General features: G+C 34.2%; 1 protein-coding gene across 1 annotated transcript; it reads right to left on the bottom strand.

Annotated features, from left to right (window-relative positions):
• Nucleotides 1-4,353: 4,353 nt before the first annotated feature.
• LOC114745063 (cytosolic sulfotransferase 15-like) lies at nt 4,354-5,364 on the bottom strand. The gene has a single exon (XM_028933204.1). It carries the CDS (start codon nt 5,362-5,364, stop codon nt 4,354-4,356), a length of 1,011 nt encoding a protein of 336 aa, XP_028789037.1.
• Nucleotides 5,365-10,363: the final 4,999 nt, after the last annotated feature.

Here is a 10,363-nt window from a genome sequence, read left to right as displayed (position 1 = left end):
CCAGAGAGGTTCAACAAGGGGACCCCCTCTTCCCTTATTTGTTTGTAATATGCATGGAGAGATTGGCCCATCTAATTCAGGAGCAAGTTGCCTCTAAGTCATGGCTACTGATCAAACTCTGCAAGTCAGGTCCTCCTATCTCCCATCTCGTTTTTGCCAATAATATAATCCTCTTTGGAGAAGCCTCTATAAGACAAGCTGAGGAAATCAAGTAGTGCCTAGACGTGTTTTGTGAGAGCTCTGGCATGAAGGTGAACGCCCGTAAGACTTGAGTGTACTTCTCTGAAAACATACATCACGTGTGTAAGTCTGAGCTGAGTACGGTATTGGGGTTCCAAGCCACAATGAACCTCGATAAATATTTGGGTATCCCGTTTCTGCACTCTAGAGTTACTAAAGACAGTTTTGAAGATGTGGTGGATAAGGTAAAGCGAAGGTTGACTAGTTGGCAAGCTAACTACCTATCGCTGGTGGGACGTGCGATTGTAGTTACGACAGTGATGACAACCATTCCTGGGTACACAATACAGATAGCTTCATTATTGATGGGCACCTGTGAGACAATAGAGAAATGTAATCATGCACTTGTATGGGGATCCACTGCCGAGAAGCAAAAAGCCCATCTAGTAAAATGGGAGACTATTTGTCAATCGAAGAAGATGAGGGGTCTCGTCATAAGACACATGCGAAGCCAAAACCAAGCTTTTATGGCTAAGCTCGGTTGGATCATGATGCTCAAGAAAGATGACCTATGGGTGAAGGTGATCCGAAGCAAGTATAAGCACGGCAATGACGTGATCCCAATCATTGATTCAACTCGACAAGGCTCAAACATCTGGCAGGGGACTAAGAACACCTGGAAACATGACGAGGATGGTTGTACGCTGGATCTCGCTAACCTTTCGGTTAAATGGAAATATGAGAAGAGTGGGATGTTCTCGATCAAGAGTGCATACAAATGCTATTAGTAATGCAACCCGGGAAATTAGAGGATCTGGAAACTAGACACCACGCAACGGTACAAAATGTTTATGTTGTTGGCATACCATAACCAGCTTCTAACTAATGAAGAGAAGGGCTAGATGACACATGACGACGGACGAACTCTGCACTTGGTGCAAATAGAGTGCCAAGACTACCATCCATGTGCTCTGAGATTATGAAGAGACCGTGAAGCTTTGGAGGGGCTTAGTCGAACCTTCGTGGCGCTGCGGTTTCTTCCGGACAAACCTAGATGAATGGATACAGTGGAATGTCAGGAACCAAAATGGGTGTAATCACAAGGACTAGAGTAGTCTCTTCTCTACAATCTGTTGGCTTCTGTGGAAGAGACGCAATGATAGAGTTTTTGAGAATAAACTAATGACAAACAACACCTTACTCGCACGAGCCAACGCCATGTTGTCAACACTCATGTAGGGCCATTCTCGCCTGAAGGGAAGCAATCTCAATGGGCAGCTAGTGACCGACAAACATGATAGATGGGAGTGCCTGAGCGCTGACTGGGTGAAGCTCAATACCAATGGAGTCTATTCTAGGAGAAGTGGCATTGGGTGAGGTGGAGTAATACGAAATGAAGCAGGAGATTTCATAATGGGTTTCATGCACCATGGTGAGCAGGGAGACAACTTAAATGCAGAGTTATGGGCTGCTCTCCTTGAGTTAAAAGCTACTTAGGATTTGGGGTACCGACAGGTGATCCTCGAAACTGATGCACGTGAGGTTGTGGATTTGCTCCGGAATCACAATACCCAAACCCATGAAGACACGACGCTGATATTTGAAATTAAGAATCTGATCACAAGAGATTGGGTCGTCCAAGTTCAACACATGACTCGCAATGCAAATAAGACAGCGGATTTTTTAGCAAAACTAGTTTTGAGCAGCTCTATAGGCTTTTTCTTGACTACTACTCCAACCGAGGACCTGAAGGCTATACTTATGCAAGATTCTCCCAGGCTAACAGATTATGGGTAGTGCGTTTTAAGAGGTTTCTCCTTCTTGTATAAAAAAAAAAAGAGATGAGAGAGAATGAGTAAGGAAAAAAAGATGAGAGAAACTTGTAAGTAATTGAGGGTAAATATGAAAAAAAAAAAGCATTAAATGTTTTAATATCTCCAAATTGTCCCTTACAGAAAGAAACTTGCCCTTTCAAAAAAATATCTTCTTATAAATAAAAATGGAGGGAGTAATTTATAATATTGTATATGTTATTTCTAATATGAGAGCAATTTGGTCTTTTACACAACATTTGTCAATTCATATTCAAGATTCAATCAATAATAGCAGGTTTTTGAGCTCAAGAACCTGCATCGCAATTTTCAATTTTCTAGAGTCCTAATTGTCGTTTTCCCTTGATTGAATGGAAAAGAAAAATAAATAGAAAATTAAGGACGCTCCTTTTGATGATATGACAAGAAAAAGTGAGAAGCACATCATTTACTTTCCACGGACACAATATTTTTCTAAATGGGTTAAAAAATGGTGCAAGTCGCCTGACAATAATTTCTGTGGGCCAAAAAAAAAAACACCCAACAATAAGGTCTGAACAATATTCAGTTAGTGAAATAATTCTAAAGATTAAAAGACTGGAATTGGTACCTGCAAAAGAGATATTGGGCATTTTGATTGGCACAATTGTTCAAATATGCATTATGGGCATGGGAGGAGTTGAGTGCTATTCTTTCATTTTCTAGTACTCTGAATCAGATTTTTAAAAAAATTTCTAGTACTCTGAATCATATTATTTTCCTTTCTCCGACAGACATTTTTTTTTTTGTAGTTCGCATAATTTCTGCTAAAAACACATAATACTACAATGATAATGATTTTGTGTTTGTTCTAAAAATGAAAAATAACTTCACTTCTTTAATCTTATCATTTTATTTTAGTTTTGTTAATCTTGAAGCATACTTCAAAAAAGACTTTTTGAATTTTGGAAATAATTATTATTGAACGGAAATTTTGAAAAAAAAATTCCCATTATTTTATACGTTAAATAACTAAGTTAGCAGGTCAATTTTTTTTATTTTATTCAAATAATATTTTCATTACAAGAAATACTATTTTTGTGTAGGAACATACTTCGCTTTAAAAGGCATATAAGAAATTGTCGACAAAAAGGTTGTTTGTTTGTTTTGGTCCGAAATAGAGAGAAATTGGTTTCAATTCACTTTCTCTTACCCTTTAAATCTTATCCTTCCTACCGAGATTATTTTTTTGTGGATCTCTCCAATTCTGCAGAGAACTAAGTTGATAACGATAATATTTTCGATTTGCATTTAAAAAAAAATAGAGAATATATTTGGTCTTCTAAGTAGGTTTCATTCCATTCCCGTAGTTTTATTATTTTCCTTGTTAGTCTTTTAAGTTTTAAAGTATGGTGAAAAATTTCCCAGCACTTAATACTGCTAAACAAAGTTAATGGAAAATAGTAATTTGCATGCTGAGAATTCATCTTATTAAAATTATTATGTATGATTCCACCAAAAAAAAAATCACGAATCTTCCATAAAACAAAAAGTAACGACGATTCTCATTAACTCTATCGGAAAATGACATAAGTTTTTAGTTTTACCTTTATTTAAAGCCATGCTTTAGTTTTGATAAGAGAAAGGCAGCACCAGATTTGGAAAAACAAAAAACAAAAGAAAGGAAGTGACACATTAAAAGAAAAGGGAAAATTTTTAAAAACTACAATAAATACTTTCATCGGTGACTTATAATAAGAATCGATTCTTATAAGTGTTTTTATTAAAATAAAGAGGAGGGGAGTGTTTTTAGTGACAGCACAGTGGGCAGTATTTGGTCTATTTGAATCTTATCCTTCTGGTCTTCATTTTTGTGGATCTCTTCATTTCTGCTATTCTTCCTGGAGATCAGTTTCTATTAGAAACGTTTGGAGGGGAAACTAAACGCATATTATGGAGATGTTTTGCATTTTGTGGCTATTGAGAGATCTTTTCATACCAAAAAAAAAAGAAGCGAATTTACAGCTACGATCCTCTAAGGGTTGCTTTAATGTTCTTTAAATAAAAATATTGAATCAACTTTATCACACGCCAAGGCCCCTATAACTTTCTTTTCAAAGAAAGAAGTGTGTGTATTATATGTTTTGTATGGTACAGCGCCCTCCATTGCTGTGAAGAGTTTCTCCATCTATATCACTCATCTCGTAGACGAGTGACTCAATGCTTCTCATGAACAAATAGTATAAGAAAATTTACTGCCCTCTGAAACACCCGTGCATTTCATACAATAAATGGATACAAGGAAATTAAACCTCATGCATGTTCACATGGACAGAACATTATAGTACACATTACGTGCAAATTTAAGCTTAGAATAGAATGATTAAAAGGATAAACCAGAGCCACCCAACTTATCTTCTATCACTTTGGACAATTTCTCTTGCATCCCAGGACTAAAATGATTCACCCAATCTCCTACTTTACCTTTCCTGAAGAAATTCTTGTTCTCATACTTCTGGATAAACTTGCCTTTCTTGTTAGCCTCCAATTCTTTCATCTTCTCAAAGCTACATAGCTCTATTATGCTTTCAATGACACCATTACTTTCTTCCTCTGAGTTAAATGGGAAACCCAAGAACTCAGCCACTCTTTTCAGGCAGAAATTGATATCTCCTTTCAAATCTTCATACTTTAAAAACAGAACCTTGTTTGGCGTCACTTTGCTTTCCCTCCAATAACTCAACATGTGAGTCCAGAATGGACCAAACTCATTGGCTCCCTTGGAGTACCTCTCAAGTGCTTCTTCACGGGATAACTTGGGCAATGACGGTGGGATAACTTTGTTGATGAATAGCCAAAACGACACGAAATGGTCAAATGGATTACGACATATATAGATTATCTTGCATTTGGTAATAGAATCTGGCAATGAATGAAATGGAATATGTGTACCAAAAAGTCTTGGTTCAGGCAAGTCAGAGAGATCAGGAATCTGGTTGTTTCCATAGTGGTTGAACTCAAAGAAAGGCACAAGGTCATGAGCATTGGAAATGAGCAAAGGATGGTTATGTTGCGAGGGAGAGAAACGATTACGATTCACAATGGCAAATACAAGGGCTTTTAACCAAGTAGTGCCAGATTTTGGTAAGGAGGCTATAATAACATCATTATCTTTTGCTTGGAAGTGCTTTTGAAAAGAGATTATGGCTTGAATTCGGGTTGGTGGATACCAAATATCTTGGTAGAGATAAAAGTATGGGAAGTCCCAACCTTTCTCTTTGGGTAGAGAAAGAAGCAACTCCTTACATTCTTGGCTAAGGTTTTCAGATTCTTCATTTTCAAGCTCAACATTTGGATGGGATTTTGTGAAGCTAGTAATAGAAGTTGCAGCCATTGAAATGCCGATGCAACCAGTAATGATAGGCAATAGAATTGTTCGCCCACAAGTTGCATTCGTTAATTTATAGAGAGCTCTTATTAGCCGCTGACTTGTGCCGCTATTGATAGATGATGTGATGTGGATTTTCGTTCTCGATTTGAAAAAACAGAATTAAAAGTTAAGACTACGTCGCGTCACTTAGCCGCTGATAATTACAGACACTATTTAAAATTGGCAGTCATCATAGGACTAATGAAAAACGACAAGGTTACCTATGTGGAAAGTGCGGAAATAGTAGAAATGATGTGCACTCATTTGGAATATGTCACGTGAGTAAAAATATATATGAAGAGTATTGGTTGGTTCTACTTTTCATTGTTTGCTTGTCTTCGAAATCATCTTGTGAGCAGAGCAGCAAAAAAAAAAAAAAACTTTTCTAATCCTTAATATAACACTTATTTAACTAATTTGATTAGATTAAAGATGTTAGGTAAGTTAGTTATTTATAAAAAATATGACATGCTTTTCCTAAAACACCATAATCATTTTTCTTAATATCTTCCTTTCTTTTTCTACTTGATTATGATTGATAGAGTATTCATGGAAGTAATTTAGGAAAAAATAATAAATATGAGAAGTAGGTCTTCTATTAAGGACCAAAATTAGCTTAATAATTAGATTCTATATTAAGGACTGGAGGAGTATTTTCTTAAAAAATATTACCAGTTAAAAAATTATTTTTATTTTACATCGGGTACCTAATAAAATAATTTTTTTCAAAAAATAAAAATGAAAATACATAAAGCTGGACCTCCAAATTAAATCTGGACGTCCAGATTCATGCTCAGTCCGTCTATCCTCTCACTTCACCTAAAGCGTCATTTTCAAAAATTTATATTAATTCGCATAAATGATATATGTTTGATATTCCACAACTCAAGAGACAAGGAGTCATAGAAACCTGATATTCTGCGTGTTTGTATCTGTGTCATGTTTTCTGTTTTTAGAACAGTAAGATAAATTTTTTAGAATAAATTTTGGGAACAACAAATGAAAAAATTTAAAAGATTCGCGTACCCATACTCCAGCCGTCCATGTGAAGAAGATAACAAAGTTGGTCAAACAAACGTATTTTAATAATCAATAAAACTTATATCAAGTTGCTTCGAATCATTATTTTTTTTAGATTGCCCACTCAGCTCATCAAAGTTTTGCTCTGACTACATCTGGATCCGACCCGCATCACGCACTTGGCTGTGGTAGGTGAGTCTCCCAATGGGGATTTCTGCATACGTTAAGGCTCGAACTCGAGACCTTGCTTAAGCGGTACCAAGCCACTTACCACTTGAACTAACCCCCATTGGTAGTTGCTTCGAATCATTATATTCATTGTCTCAAATATTTTGTCTCAAATATCATGAATTTAAATAACCAATTTTAAATTTATTAGACCGAAACATTAATACTTTTTTCCAAAAATTAGTTTATTATGTAAAAAGTAGAACTCAATGTTAAAAAAATCATCACTTTACATGGTACCACCGTAGTAGTATTTTTTTTTTCCTTACGAAAAAACTCCATTAACCGTTTAGATTGGTGTTCCTAGTATGTCGTATTCTATAATATAAGAATTAGTTTAATTTTTAATTTGGTTCTGAGTATAAGATTCTAATCTACTTTGTCTCTTATATTTATTTATTTTTCTAAAATAATCCCTGTGGTAATTGCAAATATTAAAGTTTCATTATATGGTGGTCTAGCTAATAAACATAATTAGCAAAGATATTTTAGGAAAAACTACATCTATTTATTACAAATAACTAACTTAACTAATTTTTTTAATGTACTCAAATTAATTAACCAGCTCTTATTCTTATATTAAGGATAGGAGGTAATATCTTTAAACATTATGCACTCTTTATTTTAAGGGGAAAAAAAGGTAATTTCTCGCTCTCTCTCTCTCTCTCTCTATATATATATATATATATATTATGTTACTAGATATTTTCCTTTATGTTCTTGAAAATTTAGATAAATACTTTCTTTATGTGATTTTAGTCATTTTCATTTATAATTAATGATAGGAAGAATCCCTAAAAGAGATACTTAAATAAGTCAAATTCTTATTTGGATCATTAAATCTATCAAACTCCTAATTACATGACCCAGAAAAGAATTTTAAAATCTTATAAAATGACTCTAATGTTACTTTCATTAGAAACCAAAAGACAAAAGTTCTAAATTAACATGTTTTATTTTGTGTTAACACGTTTTAATTATAAATTAATATTTTCTGTTTCCATAATATACCTGCACAAGTTTTTGTATAAAACTTGATCATAATACAATACTAAAATTTAATAAGTTTAATAATGCAATTAACAAGTTTAATTAATTAAACTAACAACTTTATGTCTCTAAAACACTTGCAATAATTCTCTAAATAAAACTTGATCACAATACAATATTGAAAATTAATATGTTTTATTTTACAGTTAATACGTTTTAATTCAAAATTTACCACGTTTTATCTCCATAACATACTTACAACAAATCTTCTTCTCTTAATCTTAGTCAAATATGTTTGCTAAATCATGATGAAACTATCTAGATTAAGAGAAGAAGATTTAATATAAAAACTAACTCACTGTTGCCTCCTTGATCAATTGTTTGACTTTGTAACAGTAGACATCAATTTTCTTTTATTCAAAGCTTTTACACAACATGAGAATGTTGAAAAATCTGTATCTCTTTAGATTTCTAATGAAAAGGGCATTAGAATTATTTCATAAAATTTTAAAACTTCTTTTTGGGTCATATGACCTGATTAGGACTTTAACAAATTCAACAACCTAAATAAGAATTTGAGTTATTTAAATGTCTTTTTAAGGGATTTTCTTCTTAATTATATGGTTTTAACTTTTAAGTTATTTTGTAAGATAATTTTTGTCACATGGTAAAAATGGAAATATTTTTGAGGAGGTAATTGTAATCAAATTCACAAGAATCAATAATTTTTCACGACAATCTTACATATTAATTTAGCAAACACAGCACCGAAAGCTTTAGATTCAAATGGAAGGGTTTTCCACTTTGACATGATGTTTTAAGTCTCAAGGCATCTAATCTTTTTCTAATTGTTAGGTTTTAGTATTGATAAATATTAGCAAACTAAAGTGACAAATTAATGTCTAAAAAATCCAAACTAAACCAAATCAAAATCGATCATTATCTTGAATTAGAAAAATTATCCATAATTGCATAGATATATTGATAACAATTTTAAATATATACTGGCTAAATTAAAAAAATGAATAAACATAATTATCAAAATATATGTTTATATATTTATATATGCGGAGGCTAGCCTTTTTTTTCCAAACCTGGCCTTTGATGGGTTTAGGTTTAAATGGGCCAAGCCGTTTTATCAGCTCCAAATTAGACAGCCATATGTTACAAAAAAAACAAAAGAAAAAAAGCAACAGCAACAAAGGGAAATCAATTTAAAAGATTTGACGTCAAATTGAAAAATATTACGATTTCATGATATTATTGTAATAATCATGATGAGGCCAAATTTATTGGTTATTTTTAGCTTTGTTTAAAGGTTTTCAACAATTGGAGGTGGTATCAAGGCCAAAATTTAACTCACGTGTTCCCAAATATTTACTATCATAAATCTTGTCATTGCAGCTGGGAATCACGAGCAATTTTTCAATATTTTGTTTCTTACCTCAGATGTCACAGCAATTCTCCCAAAAAAAAAAATCATTGGAAGTGGTAAGTAGCTAGGAATCAGAACCTTAAATTTAACTCACATCTTTCAAATATTTATAGCATCACTTAGAATGTGATGCAGATGTTGATAAGTATAGGCAAATGGATCAAGTTTTATCGCCTACCACTATGAAACATCTATCTATTATAAATATAAAATTACAGATTTTATATCGCCTATAATCCTGGACTGTTACGCCTACCCCTCTATTATTTGAAATTAAATAGTCACTACAAAAAAATTGACTTTCAACCGCAACAAGTCGTCGCTGAAAAGTCGTTACCGTAGCAATAGTGGCTGAAAACGTTCAGTGGCAACTAAAAAAGTATCTTTCAGCGGCAACTTTTAGAAGTTTCGGCGGCGGCAACATTTGTCGCTGCTGAAAACACTTTCGGCGGCAACATTTGTCACTGCTGAAAAGTCTTTCAGCGGCGACAATAATGCCTAAGAAGAATTGGCTTCATCAACGCCACGTCATCGTCGCTGGCCGCCACTTCATCACCGCCGATACCATGTCATCGTCGCCGGTCACCACGTCATGGTCATCGACGACCACATCATCACCGCTGACCGCCACATCATCACTGCTGACCGCCACATCATTGCCACATCACTCCTTCTCGCCACGTCATCGTTCAAATATTTTCACCTTAAATGTGTCTCCTTCAAGGTTCAAACTCGTGACCGCCTCCTTTCGTGTCCAATCTTCTTGCTGTTGAGCCAGATTGAATTTGTTTATTAATATTGTAAAATAAAATATATATTATTATATTACACTTTTAGCGACGACAAAAAAAGTCACCGATGAAGGTCCACTTTTAGCAGCGACACTTTTGTCGCAGCTGAAAGTCTTAGTTTAAGCAGCGAACTTTCAGCGACGACAAAAAAAGTCGCCGCTGAAGGTCCACTTAAAGTGTCGCCACTGAAAGTCTTAGTTTTAGCAGCGAACTTTCAACGATGACAAAAAAAATTGCTGCTGAAGGTCCACTTTCAGTGGCGACACTTTTGTCACCGCTGAAGGTCTTAGTTTCAGCAGCGAACTTTCAGCGGTGACTTTTTTTGTTGCTGTCGAAAGTCGTCGCCTAAAGTCTGTTTTTTTGTAGTGAGTCACAATCACAGCAGAATGATTTGTTGACGCTTGATATGTGATTTTGATCATTTTCATTTACAACTAAATACATAATTTTTTAGTGATATGTTTAGATAATTTTTGTCCATTAGTTGCGTGTTTGATAG

Source organism: Neltuma alba, unplaced genomic scaffold (assembly GCF_004799145.2).
Source record: "Neltuma alba isolate B1F8T4 unplaced genomic scaffold, ASM479914v2 tig00004516_pilon, whole genome shotgun sequence".
NCBI classification, from domain to species: Eukaryota; Viridiplantae; Streptophyta; class Magnoliopsida; order Fabales; family Fabaceae; genus Neltuma; species Neltuma alba.
This window is presented reverse-complemented; position numbering and strand designations above follow the sequence as displayed.